Below are 13,302 nucleotides of genomic sequence, written 5' to 3'. Positions count from 1 at the left end.
ACTTCTCAACAGCCTCTCTGTCTTTAATCCTTCATGGTAAAACGACATGGGATTTGGGCATCCAGTGTGCATGTGTGAGCAGCAGTTTAATTCATAGCAGGCAGCGGACCGCGGAGCAGGCGGACGCCAGGCAAGGCCGGGGTGAACGCGGTGGCAAAGGTGGATTCATGGCGCGACCCGAGAGAGCGGCCAGGCAGGGGGCCAGACAGGGGGCAGCAGTACAGGGGCGACGATGACATGCCAAGCGTCCTCCACCGCTTCAGCGGGCCCGATCAAGATCTCGCTGCTGCCCTGGAAAGGTAGATGCGCCTTTGTTCCCTGCGCATGCGACTGATATACTGAGGTGGAAGTTTCTCGTTGCTGCGGTGTTGAACCGTGCCTGAGTTTGTCAGGGATGTGATGGATACGAGCCCGGGCGTGCACTGGGAGGACATTGCTGGGCTGGAGCAGGCGAAGCGGCTACTGCAGGAGAATGTGGTGCTACCGCTGTACATGCCTGACTTCTTCCAGGGCATTCGCCGTCCTGTCAAGGTGAGACCATTCCTGTGTGCCTGCATCCACTGCCTTCCTCCACTGGATGGTGCCCAGGTGCCAGGCACCCTTTCCAAAAGACATAAACTCTCTGATGCATGAAAACCTGCAGAAGAAACACAACAAAGTATGATTCATTACGTCAGGTGATTTTGAACTGGACAGTTCATGTGCAGGGCGTGCTGATGTTTGGGCCACCAGGCACAGGGAAGACAATGCTGGCCAAGGCAGTTGCCACAGAGTGCCAGACCACCTTCTTCAACGTGTCTTCCTCTACTCTGGCCTCCAAGTACAGGCAAGTCACCATCCCCAAAGCGCCAAGCCTCCTTGCCAGGGTCTTTGAAGGGAACCCCTGTCGCTTCTCAATCCAAAATTCAACCTACTTTGAGTGCTGTCGTAAACTTCACCCCTGCTCCAGGTGACATTTTGCTCTTCTATGGGTGCTGCTCATGCTGAAGATTCTTGTGTGCAGGGGCGAGTCTGAGCGCATGGTGCGGTGCCTGTTTGAGATGGCTCGCGCGCTGGCGCCCAGCACCATCTTCATCGACGAGATTGATGCGCTTTGCTCCTCACGCGGTGCGACCGGTGAGCACGAGGCCAGCCGCCGCGTGAAAACGGAGATCCTGGTGCAGATCGATGGCATGCACTCCCATGCTGACCCTGGCCAGAAGGGGCAGGTGAGAGGCGCACAGCCGCATCACACCAGGCTCCCTGTGCACATGTGTGACTCCCAAAGCTTGATGGACCAGTCGTCTCCATGTCAGGCCCTTGTGCTGGAATATCTTCCCAGGGATCTGTCTTTGCCCTTGTCAGTGCAACTGTGCCTGGTAGCAAATTCCTCCATGGCCGAGTAGCTGCATTCCAATTCCTTCGGAAATATGCTGTAATGTTATCTGGATACAGGTGATGGTGTTGGCAGCCACAAACTTCCCCTGGGACATTGACGAGGCACTGCGGCGGCGCTTGGAGAAGCGAATCTACATCCCCCTGCCTGCAGCACCAGAGCGGTCTGAGTTACTGCGCCTTGCCCTCAAGGTCCATCACCTCCCGATGCGCTCAAGTTTATGCATTTTGACTCCTGCACGTTGCGATATGCAAGTCCGTGTCACCATATACGTTGTAATTTGTCGCATGTAAGGTCTGTTCTCAGAGTTGCAATGGCCCACAGGAGGTTGATGTGGCGGATGATGTGGACTTCGACCAGCTGGCAGCGCTGACAGAGGGCTACAGCGGCGATGACATCACCAACGTGTGCCGCGATGCTGCCATGAACGGCATGCGCACCAAAATTGCCGGCAAGACTCCTGAGCAGATCAGGTGTGCTTTGCGCCTAAATGGGTCCCAGCATCCTGCGTTTGCATGCATCTGAATTGGCCCCTAAAACCTGCAGACTCGTCCAAAAGTGTCTGTGATGGATACAATCAAGCTTGACTTTCTGGATCATCAGCGCCTATAATTGGTATTTCACCTTGAGAACTACTGTACGGGTCCAAAATGCCTGAGTAACCCTTTCGATAATTGACAGAGCTTTCAGACCGGGAGGCTGAGTGCTGCGCTGTGTGCTGCTGCTATCAGGGCCATGCGGCGGGAGGACGTCAATCAGCCGGTCAACATGCAGGACTTCCACCACGCTCTGCAGCGCATCAACTCCAGCGTATCATTGACAGACGTCAAGCGCCACCTAGCATACATGCAGGAGTTTGGCAGTGTGTGAGTGTCAGAATGTTCTCAACTGATTCTGATGCTGATGCTGAGGAGGCTCTGCGTCATCCTAGCAATTCAGTCACCAAAGAACTCAAGTGGGTTTGTAAAAGCTGCTTGGTTTTTGTGCTCCTCAGCAGAAGTCATGACCATTTGACTGCTGACTTAAAGATGTGCAAGCTTCTGTAATATCTCTTCTTTACAAAAACAATTTCCAGTGCAAATTTTTGACAATTTACAGTAAAGATATTTGGAACTGCAACATCACGCAGTGAAACGACACACAGATTGCAAATGAAAGATCCTACATGCAAGGATCATATGGCACTTCTGAAGCTATTAGCATATGAGATTAGAGCAACTGAAGCACCTGTAAATCCTTTTCAGATAGACATCACGCCTATTCCAGCTCAAGGGCCTTTCTTTTGGTAGTGCCAGGCATAGGAGAACTCCAATGTAATCCCCAGCTTGAGCAAGGTCGCCAAAACCGTTTGCGGCTCACTGTTGACTCGGGTGTCTTCCTCAAGGATGTCGAGAGATGTCTTGCCGAGCAGCAATCTGCAAGAACAACATTGTAACAGATCATACATCGTGCAGTGGCAACTAGAACACTGGCAGAAGCCAAAACGCCACTCTCAATTATAATTCTTGTGAACCAAAAAACATCGCTCTTTGAGCTCCAAGATCCAGGCACACACAGATGTCACTGGCTAAGCAGGGGAATGAAAGAATATACTTAGTGCAGATGCCAGTCATTGGCATGGAAACAGGGATGCCTGCAGGCTGCTGGGGGGCAAAGTCATGACAAGTCAGCCGCCTCGCGTTTCTGCCCTCCCAAATCTCAGGTGCCAATCCTCTGCTGGAACACCTCATTGTTATGCAACCTCGACGCAGCATGTACATGGCTTCCAACATCACAACAGCTTCCCTACATTGCCCACGCACCGGTCAGAGACTGATTGCTTCCTTATCCCAATCCCCCGCAAAATGCTCCTCATCAGAAGCATCCAGCTCCACGCGGTGCACGCCAGGTGCAATCAACACCCCTTGCTTCTCTGTTCGCTTTTGCAGATTTGCGCTGGGACCAACAGTCCTGACATCTTCTTCCACCTGCGCAGCATGCACATGTTATCACGGCCATATTTGTTGTGACCAGAAGTTCAGGAGATTTATATGTGCCTCCTTTTGCCAGAGGGATAAGTGCTCACACAGTGGTTTATGTGGCGTGTGTGTCCACAGGAGAAACTGTGAAACATACCTGGGGGTGTTCCACATTCAGGAGGTCTTTTTGTTCACACGCTTCTCTCATCTGCTTAATGACTGCTGAAAATTTTGCTGTGCCACCTGGTCCCCAGTGCATGCGTTCTCTATGGCATCAGGAAGGGAAAGCAGATAAAACTCCACCGTGCAAAAGTGCTGAAAAGGCAGCCATGCATGATGATCAGGAAGGTCACCGTCGCACGGTGCAGGGACTGGCCCAGGACCTTGGAAGATCTGGGCAAGCAGCTGACTGTTCAGCGTGTATCTGTTCATGCACTCCTGCAGCGTTTGGGCTGCTTGCTCGTCCAATAGCTTATAAGTCCTTTCAACTCTTTTCTGTGAACTCTGCACTTCCTGCAGGAAGGAGCAATGGAATGTGCAGTCATTTCTGAAGCTGAGGTCTGGTATGCAAAAGTGCAAGCATCCCTGTCGAATAAATGGCAACCTATGCACCTGATGATATGAAGCCAATGTCTCCTTCAAATCTCGAGTGTCGGCCTTCGAACCACCTGGCAAGCCAGGTGTGTGAGAAGGCTTACATGAGGACAAGCAGCTTCGGATAAACTACACGAGTCCAAGAAAGACTAAACGTTGCACATCTGTACGAATGAATAGCATGAGTATCTTCAAAGGAATTACTACCTGCAGCAGGTAGGTGCGCCATCGCAGTTAACCTTCACAGAAAGTGGCCTGCCAAACTAGACGCGAAACAGTTCCAGCTCGACTCTTTTCTGCTTTCCTAAGCGTCTCACGACGTTTCGATCTGTTAGTTTATATGCGGAGACAAGAGCATCAGACTCTGCACTGCATGGCTTGCGTGCTGCCCCATCCTGATGCCAGCATGCAACCAAATCTGATGACGCCAGCAGCTAATTATTAGGCTCGCGCACTACACAAGTCGTTTATGTGTGAGCATGCTTGATGATTGAAGATAGGAGTAGTCTCATATCTAATGCAGGACAGTGGTGAGAACGAGGGCGAGGGTAAGTGCCCTGTTTGCTTTGATGTTTTCAAACTCTCAGATCTAAATGCACAATGCAACACCCACTTCGGAGCCCCGCAGGACGTTCAAGATCTCACAAGGAATCCGAGAAACAATAAAGGGCAGGACGGCATCCACTGTCCATTCGGTTGCGACCAGATCGTTCCACAGGGAGAAATGGAGAGCCATGAAGCTGCACACAGGTGTACGGCAGCTTCCTTGATGCCTTAGGATCTCTGGCGGGAGTCTTTTTCACACCAGAATTTTCTTTCATGGTACTGCTGTGTTTATCAGCTGATAATCGACTGAGTGTCAGACTTCCTGCCTGCGATGCCAAGACTTAGGTTGACGTGCTGACATTGTCCTCCGTGCTTCCAGCTTGATCTAAGAGTAAGATATCTCTTCATGATGCCTTGTTTGCTGTCTGTGTAGTGAAGTTCTTACCATGAGAAGGCTCACGACAGGTTCATGCCGGAGTGCATAATGCAATTCTCTAAACTGTGGAACCAACTTTGAATCCTGTCATCATGCAGAATGCAAGAAGAGGAGGACCTGGTTTCCGATACCAGCAGCGCAGCAAAGGGCGGGAGCCGGGTCTCAAGGGCACCGCAGGCCAAGACGAGCTTCAAGGCAGGGACCCCCAAATCTGGCGTGCACAGAAGGCAGATGACAAGTTTCGGCTATTGTTCCAATGTTAGAAAGAGCTTAAGTTTACTTTTTCCGTTGAGGATTGCTCTATTGCATGTGTACAGCAGTCTGGACGCAGCAGAAAATCTGGCGGCGATGCCCACTCTGTTCAAGAGCGCCTGCAGAAGGGGCAGCATTCTCAGTGAGTCGCGCCTCCTCTCTCTACTGCATGTCCATATCAAGCAACGGAAATCTGGCTGACCAATCTTGCAAAGCATGTCAGGACTTCTGACCACAATGCATTGCTCTGACAGGGCTTTGACTGGCATAGTGAATCCGCCAACTTTTGCTAACATCTGTGCAAGCCAGCGGCCGGCTCCATTTGTGGAGGTCAAGCCTGGCCTCATCCAGCTGCTTGCGGATGCCCTTGCCAGCCAGGGCGGAGGATTCCAGGCGGTGCTTTCAGGTGAGGCCGGCCCACACTCATGCAGGTCATTTTTGAATGGCTATTAATTAGTGGTTTTCACTTATTTTTTGGGCAATTTTAAATTTGACAATATATATATTCTGAGAAGGCTGTGCTGTCGACAGGTCCGGTGCACCACTTCCATGCGGGGCAAAATGATGCGGGATGGGGTTGCGGGTGGAACAACATCCAAATGCTGTCCTCGCATCTGTTGCAGTGCAATGAGGTACATGGAATGCCTTGTCACGGAGCATTCTTTTATTGTGTATGCCAGAAAAGAGCATGTCTGGGGTGGCCCCGCGACTCTTTGTCTGCACCTGCACGTGCACCTGTTGCACCCTGTCTATCTTGGTGGATCCTTGGTCACAGCTGCATGTGAAGGAGCACTTGTGGAGGTTCTGCTCTGCTTGAGTTGCAGGGACGAGAAAAAAGTGCTGTGATGGCTTGCAGGACCTGGGGACAGAGCTGTTTGGTGGGTGCGGTTTCACGCCAGACATCCCAGCGCTGCAGGCGTGGCTGGCCTGCGCATGGGCATCAGGCTTTGACGATGAGGGCGCGGCTCAGCTGGGTTGCCAGATCCAGGGCACCCGCAAGTGGGTGGGCACAACTGAAGCTGCAGCCACCCTCAGACAGTTTGGCATCCGCGCGCATGTGGTCGATTTCAAGGGTGCGCTTCACATTCTGCTGGCTCCAAGATAGCTCTTAAAGCTTGAATGTCCACATCCAGACGGCACTATCGTAGTACAAATCTTGCTATGGTGCACACGCCTGTTGCTTTTTCATGTATTGGTACCTACATTTCCGATTAATGGTATTTGAGGCTGTCTTGCAAGTGGCTCAAAGGTGTAATTCCAGGAAAGAGAGCAGATGAAATACTTTCGGATGCGGCATTTGGCTGCAGGTCACAAAAGCTCAAAGCAGCAGAAGACTGGGCATCCATTAGTGGCCAGGAGCAGCTGTGCTGAGGAGCAATACATGATGCCGGTCCACAAGGGAGTCCAGTGTGACAAGTGTGGAGTGAGCCCAATCCAAGGGCCACGCTACAACAGCCAGGTGATCATCAACCACATGTCAGCGCCTGCCGCAGTGGGTGTGCATAGATTTTGGTCAGCCATTTTGCAAAGGCCATAAGAACGGGTCCACTGGGGTCTAGTGTGGCGCTGTTTTGGCAATCGGCCATGTTCACCAATAGGCAGTGAGCAAGCAGACAGTGAGCCAAAGGCTGTAAGCAGATTTTTTTAAGATCTGAAGGCGCCAATGCAGACCTTTGCGGTAAGGGCTGAGACACAATCGTTTAGCTCCTCGGATGGTAATCGGAGTAGTTTTTGGTGCCAGTCTTTCACAGCCCCTCGTAAGTGGCAATTGAAGGCGCAGAGTCAGGCATGTCACAGACATCGATGTTTTGTCGTTTGCCTCTCAGGTGCTTCAGGACTACGACCTGTGCGGGAAGTGCTATGCTATGGACTGCGCGAAGCCTACTGGACCCTTCGCTGAGATACTCACTCCTTACGACGGTTCCGCAGCAGGTTCCCAGGTGTGCATTTGCCTGCCATAATGATCCTAGCATGCCACGAGGACTATTTGATTGTGAGCCCAAGCGCAAAAAATAGGGGTGGAGCTTCTCTTCTGCTGCCAGCTTGCAATGAGACATTCAATTGGCTGCATTCCATACGTCCTCTCCATTATTGGCGCTATGCCTGGCATGTGCAGAAGCAGGTTGACCACTCACCTTTGCTGGACTGGGTGTGGCACTACTTCATCGAAGAGGATGCAAAGGGGCAGAAGAGCCAGGGGGAGGGCAACAACAAGGGCAATCCTGTCATCCTCAGTGGTGCGCAGCATAATTCTGTGGATGGCACCATGATCTATCTAATGCATGGGGTGTTTAGTTGACATACGGTGCTCTTTGCCACACCAGGCATTGCAGTAGCCCGAAACAATGTCTTGCAATGTGCAGGCAAGCCCCCCCTCTACTTCCAGCACGAGGGCCACTCGCGCACGATAGTGGGCATTGAGAAGGCGCAGGACAGTGGCGGGCAACCCCCCCAGGTGTACTTGCTGATCCTGGACCCATCCCTGACCACTGGGGCGCTTGAAAGGGCGCTGCGTCAGCGCAAGGGCTGGCAGGTGAGCTGCAATTGACACAGCTCAAGGTCTGCATGGTGCTGCTTGACATTTATATCATGCCTCTGCTCATCAACAACATGTACTGTGTATATTTGCTGCATCTAGACAAACATTGCAAAGAGTCTCACAACCCCACAGCTTTCTATTCCGCTGTGATCTTCGTTCGATGTGGCAACCTCAGATGTGCATGTGGTTGTGCAGAGGCTCATCAAGCGCAGCATGTGCATGCTCCAGAAGCGGGAGTACCAGCTGCTGCACTGCCTCAATGGCCTTGCCACAGGAGCAGAGCTGGAGGAGCTCAAGATCATGCGGGCCTCTCAGCAATTTGGCTTCTGACGCCAATCATGTACTACAGTAGATGACAGAAAGCCACTTGTCTATTGAGGCCACTGATTATTTGGATACTAGGATGGGCCAAGTTCCTGGGGCCAACCTCTTTATGATTTTCATGTTAAGGCCAGTTCGATCCTCTTCAGGACCGATCTGGTCGAACATTCCTATAGTTTACACCTAGTGTTTTCAGAAAACTAAGTGCAAAACATTGGGGTTGGGTTTGGACACCACAACCCCAACTTGGGGTTAACCGAGAACAGGCACGTTTGTCCGGCATGTCGAGGATGCATCGAAGAACCCATAAGATCGTGGGCATGTCGGATATGTCTGACAGGGTACTTAGTGTCCGACATGCCTGATCAAGAACCCCGTCAAACATGTCCGAACCAAGTTTGCTCTATTCTTGAGTGTCCAATATGTCTGACAAAGTCCTATAAGTCTCATGAAATCGGACATATGTCCCATTTATGTCCATGAGGGCCAATGCTTGTCTAATTCACACTGTTACAAATTATGTCCAGCTCGAGCTTACAATGTCTGATGGTGTCTGGACCAAGTATGAGTCTGGAATATCTTTTCTGATCTTTTGGGTCTAAAAGCAAGACATATGCACATGCAGGTCCACAAGTCATACCACAGAAGTGCAGGTACCTGCAGCTGCACAGGCGATAATTTATGAACATTATTCAAATACTATTTGCACAACAAGTCTCTTGAGCTCAAGCTCCGGAGCTCGAAGGCCTCATCCGGCAACCCTGCATGCACGCCCCTAGGGGCGCATGCATCTGCGCAGCTGCAGCCTGCGGCTAGCAGCGCTGCAAATGAGAGTACTCTACTAGACTTGTCCCACCCGGGACCCATGCAGTTCCGGTACAGCACCTATAGCTACACATACAGTTAATTGTACTGGAGTGCACACTGAGCACCAACAGCCAATACAACCCCTGTCATCCAAACTGTCAAGTGCAATTCATGTATGAAGCCTGGTTCCCGACGCAAATAATTGTAATGCAGCCCTGGCGCTCTCAATCAAGGCAACAAGAATATCAAAGTGCAGTATACTACGTAATTCAGAGCATCAATGATATCTATAGCTACATCTATAGAGCATCGGCCCATTGGAGCGCCTGTGAGTACTGCTGCAAGACAGCTGTACCGCTGTCACATGCCACAACTGTGGTAGCTCCAATAGTCTCACTCGTGCATATGGCTCCAGTTTGCAAGAGCCCATAGATTGCGCGGCACGCCCGCCACATTCGACCACCAACGTTCCTGCAAAGCAAGTTCTTGCCAGTCTAAAATATGTGCATCTGTGACCATCCTGATGCTGTCAATGTGCAGAGTCCCAGCAGAGAAGCTTCCAACTACATTGGCGACTATTGCAGTTTTTGCATACATGCATGCATGGTTGCGCAATGCCTGCAGCTCAAGACTTAAAAAGCCAAACTCTGCAGAGTTTTTGTTCAATTGGAGCTGAACTCCAAAGGGCTTTCATCACCAAGGCAAAAGGTGGGGACCCAGCTGCTATTGCAAGCCATGTCCCAAGCTTTGTGATAAACACCGGTCAATAGGAAATTACCTGACAGGAAGGACGGTGGCAATGCAGGGCTGCGCAGATGCGCCCTTAAAAGGCCTGGACTGGCTGTAGTGCGGAACGCCAAAGAGTCTGCCGTTGCCCACCTTGGCAGTGACCCGCGCCGCGCTCAGGCTATGCAAGTCCAGCGCAACACGCTCCCGCTGTACGGCCTGTGTGCGCGCCACGAATATGCCCTCCTTCTTCGGCTGCTCCTTGAACGTGCGGCAAGCTGCCAGGCGCGAGGGGGGGTAGGCCCCTCGATGCCCTCAAGATGCGCAGGATAGAAGACCTCCACCACAAGGGTCCGGACCCTGTCGCTCCCCTACACCATCTGCCGGACGGTGACAAAGGTGCTTGTCCTGGTCGCGCTGGTGTGCAGCCTGCTGTGAATGACTCCACTGGCTGTTCTGGCCGCCGTGAAGTTTTGCCAGGCTTTTGCGTCCTCCAGCTCTAGAGTCCTCAGATATTCCAGTGTCAGGCACGCAGGCTGCCCGGGAGTCGCGGCGTGCTGCGCCATGAATGCCCGAAGCATCTGCTGCACAAGCGGCCTCGCCTGCATCTTCACAGCGCACGCACAATGGAGCATTTGCAGAATCGAGTCATCACTGCTGCAGTCATAGCGTGGCTCGAGCGGATCCTGCTCCTGAAGCTCTTGACGTGTTGGTCGAATTTTTACACATAGTGTTTTGGGGTTGGGGTGTCCAAAATTGGACCCCGGTTTTAAGGGTGATCTTGGGCAATTTCGATGTGCTGATCACGCCTATGAAGTCCTAACTTGAATATTCGACCTCCTTGGCTCTCTATAAGGCCTCAAACATGGTTTAAGGCTAGGGTTTGCATAGGGTTGGCTGTAGCTCCTTGGGATGGGGCCTATGGTATGGTGGAGAGGCATGCAATGGGGCCCACACATGTAGGGCTTTCAATTGATGCATGTCCCACCAAAAGTTTACAAGCCAAATCTGAGTTAGCACTCCTTTTATGGAATCCATATTTCCCCTGTCTCACCTTTTGAGGCTCTAGCTCTTTGGGATAGGGCCTATGGTATGGTGGAGAGGCATGCAATGGGGCCCACACATGTAGGGCTTTCATTTGATGCATGTCCCACCAAAAGTTTACAAGCCAAATCTGAGTTAGCACTCCTTTTATGGAATCCATATTTCCCCTGTCTCACCTTTTGAGGCTCTAGCTCTTTGGGATAGGGCCTATGGTGTGGTGGAGAGGCATGCAATGGGGCCCAAACATGTAGGGCTTTCATTTGATGCATGTCCCACCAAAAGTTTACAAGCCAAATCTGAGTTAGCACTCCTTTTATGGAATCCACGTTTCCTTTGTCTCACCTTTTGAGGCTCTAGCTCTTTGGGATGGGGCCTATGGTATGGTGGAGAGGCATGCAATGGGGCCCACACATGTAGGGCTTTCATTTGATGCATGTCCCACCAAAAGTTTACAAGCCAATTCTGAGTAAGCACTCCTTTTTGGGAATCCACGTTTCCCCTGTCTCACCTTTTGGGTTTAGGAGTGTAAGGTTTAACCAGTCTTCAAAGACCATTGTGGAGCAAGAAGGGCCTTGTCTGAGTGCTATCAAGCCTCAAAGCCTCCATGTGTGACCTACACTATAGGTTGAGGTGGCATCCTACTCTGTCGGGCAAAATCCACTACTTTGGTGGACATGCACTCCACTACATTAGTGGATTTGGCTCTCTTTCTGAGCACGCCCCTTCGGGGCGTGCAATAACAAAAGCAATGCTGCACATCCTTCAGATTTACCTACAACAATCTCAGCATTGCATAGTACCTCCGTCAAGCTAATTATTTCGGTCAAGCCTGTATCTATAGGATCGTGCGCTACTCGTTTCTGCGAAGACAGCAATGCCATTTGCCAGGTTACCGTTGCAAAGTAGGATTTGAAAGGGGGGTGGGACGGCCGCAAATGTTTATGGGAGTAATTTAAACGAATTCTTGAAGTCTTCTGTCGCTGGCCATGTGAGGTTCGCACTTTTGCCGGTTTTTTGGCATCCCCATCCTTGACTTGTTTGGACTCAGCTAATCGAATGTCACGACCATCGACGTGCATGTCTACTTCTTTCGTAGTGACTGCATGCCCTGCCAAGCCAATTCCTTGAAATGAAATGCGTGCAGGCAACACAGAGCGTTCACCTGAATTGAGCACTGATGCACCGGACAGACACTGAAGTCGTCTACAATCTAAACCAACATCAAGTTCAATTGTTCTGGTGAGCGTTACGATCCCTCTGCTGCTGTGAGTAGCCGTGGGTGTCTGCCCTGACCTGGCTTTGCTTGGAATGCCAATCTGATGAGGAGCATCTGGAGAGGACTGTGCACCCCAAAGAGTAGCAAGTAGCCCAGGTGCTTGTAAGGATAGTTGTATCACTTGTACTAGAAGGCATGCTGCTGATGTACTTCTCATTCCTTTAATGTCCTGGTGGATCACTTGCAGAAACCGTTGTGTGATGACTTCATGCAGGACGAATGGTCAGGAACAAGAGGTGGAGGGTCAGTGTCAAGGTGATACCATCAGCCGACACTCCTGCTCTGCTGCAGCCAGGCCGCAGATTTGGGAGGAACCTAGGCAGCACTGTGGCAACATCTGCACCGAGGGGACCCCGGAGGCCGGCCAGCGCCCTTCCATCCTGGCGGATCCCTGCAAGAAACACAGCTCAGCAGGAAGAACAGCAGGATGGCTTTGCAGATGGAGATGGAGAAGCCGCTGCTGCCTATTATCAGCCTCCGCCCTCACGCCGGCGTCTGCGGAAACAGGCAGCTCAAGAGGATAATAGACGGCTGCACCAAGCATGGGATGCGTGCTTTGATGACAATGTATTCAGGAACACATGTTTCCAAGCTGGTCAGCCTGCACGCCAAGCAGCACTGAAGCAGCAGCTGCAGGCAGAGTTTTTGACAGCTGCCAGAGCAGCCCTGCCCGCTTGCAGTCCATGCAGTCAGGCTGGGAGGGTGGGATCAGTGTGGGAGCAGGTGGAGACGATCAGCAGGCTTGTGTATGTCTCGATCAGCGGCAGGACAGAGGTCAGCCCCCCAGCATTCAGGTGTGGCGGGTGCAGTGCCGCCTTCACAGTCGATCCTGTGAGCATGGGATGCTTTCCTGCAACGCCACAGAGGGTTTAGGGTTTAGGGTTCAGGGTTCAGGGTTTAGGGTTCAGGGTTCAGGGTTTAGGGTTTAGGGTTTAGGGTTCAGGGTTCAGGGTTCAGGGTTCAGGGTTTAGGGTTTAGGGTTTAGGGTTTAGGGTTTAGGGTTTAGGGTTCAGGGTTTAGGGTTTAGGGTTTAGGGTTAGGTTTAGGTTTAGGGTTTAGGTTTAGGGTTTAGGGTTTAGGGTTTTAGGGTTTTAGGGTTTTAGGGTTTTAGGGTTTTAGGGTTTAGGGTTTAGGGTTTAGGGTTTAGGGTTTAGGGTTTAGGGTTTAGGGTTTAGGGTTTAGGGTTTAGGGTTTAGGGTTTAGGGTTTAGGGTTTAGGGTTTAGGGTTTAGGGTTTAGGGTTTAGGGTTTAGGGTTTAGGGTTTAGGGTTTAGGGTTTAGGGTTTAGGGTTTAGGGTTTAGGGTTTAGGGTTTAGGGTTTAGGGTTTAGGGTTTAGGGTTTAGGGTTTAGGGTTTAGGGTTTAGGGTTTAGGGTTTAGGGTTTAGGGTTTAGGGTTTAGGGTTTAGGGTTTAGGGTTTAGGGTTTAGG

General features: G+C 51.3%; 4 protein-coding genes across 4 annotated transcripts; 3 read left to right on the top strand and 1 right to left on the bottom strand.

The window, feature by feature from the left end:
- Nucleotides 1-237: 237 nt before the first annotated feature.
- COCSUDRAFT_20304 (katanin-like protein) lies at nucleotides 238-2,245 on the top strand (the record flags this gene model as incomplete). Its single annotated transcript, XM_005643294.1, has 7 exons — nucleotides 238-299; nucleotides 393-531; nucleotides 708-830; nucleotides 1,011-1,208; nucleotides 1,435-1,566; nucleotides 1,700-1,848; nucleotides 2,107-2,245. The coding sequence occupies 7 exons, from the start codon at nucleotides 238-240 to the stop codon at nucleotides 2,243-2,245; spliced, it is 942 nt and encodes a 313-aa protein (XP_005643351.1).
- Nucleotides 2,246-5,670: 3,425 nt separating this feature from the next.
- On the top strand, nucleotides 5,671-8,030 carry COCSUDRAFT_20152 (DUF1671-domain-containing protein; the record flags this gene model as incomplete). Its single annotated transcript, XM_005643293.1, has 6 exons — nucleotides 5,671-5,793; nucleotides 6,018-6,234; nucleotides 6,959-7,101; nucleotides 7,278-7,398; nucleotides 7,525-7,694; nucleotides 7,896-8,030. Coding segments are annotated over 6 exons (909 nt in total), but the record flags the coding sequence as incomplete, so codon positions are not given.
- Nucleotides 8,031-9,602: 1,572 nt separating this feature from the next.
- On the bottom strand, nucleotides 9,603-10,162 carry COCSUDRAFT_59735 (hypothetical protein; the record flags this gene model as incomplete). The annotated part of the gene is made up of 2 exons (XM_005643292.1): nucleotides 9,603-9,815; nucleotides 9,932-10,162. The coding sequence occupies 2 exons, from the start codon at nucleotides 10,160-10,162 to the stop codon at nucleotides 9,603-9,605; spliced, it is 444 nt and encodes a 147-aa protein (XP_005643349.1).
- Nucleotides 10,163-11,373: 1,211 nt separating this feature from the next.
- Nucleotides 11,374-12,747, top strand: COCSUDRAFT_68032 (hypothetical protein; the record flags this gene model as incomplete). The annotated part of the gene is made up of 3 exons (XM_005643291.1): nucleotides 11,374-11,591; nucleotides 11,743-11,837; nucleotides 12,089-12,747. The coding sequence occupies exon 3, from the start codon at nucleotides 12,094-12,096 to the stop codon at nucleotides 12,745-12,747; it is 654 nt and encodes a 217-aa protein (XP_005643348.1). The 5' UTR covers nucleotides 11,374-11,591; nucleotides 11,743-11,837; nucleotides 12,089-12,093.
- Nucleotides 12,748-13,302: the final 555 nt, after the last annotated feature.

This window comes from Coccomyxa subellipsoidea, assembly GCF_000258705.1.
Source record: "Coccomyxa subellipsoidea C-169, whole genome shotgun sequence".
Taxonomy (NCBI): domain Eukaryota; kingdom Viridiplantae; phylum Chlorophyta; class Trebouxiophyceae; family Coccomyxaceae; genus Coccomyxa; species Coccomyxa subellipsoidea.
Note: the sequence above shows the minus strand (reverse complement) of the source record. Positions and strands in the feature narration are given on the sequence as shown.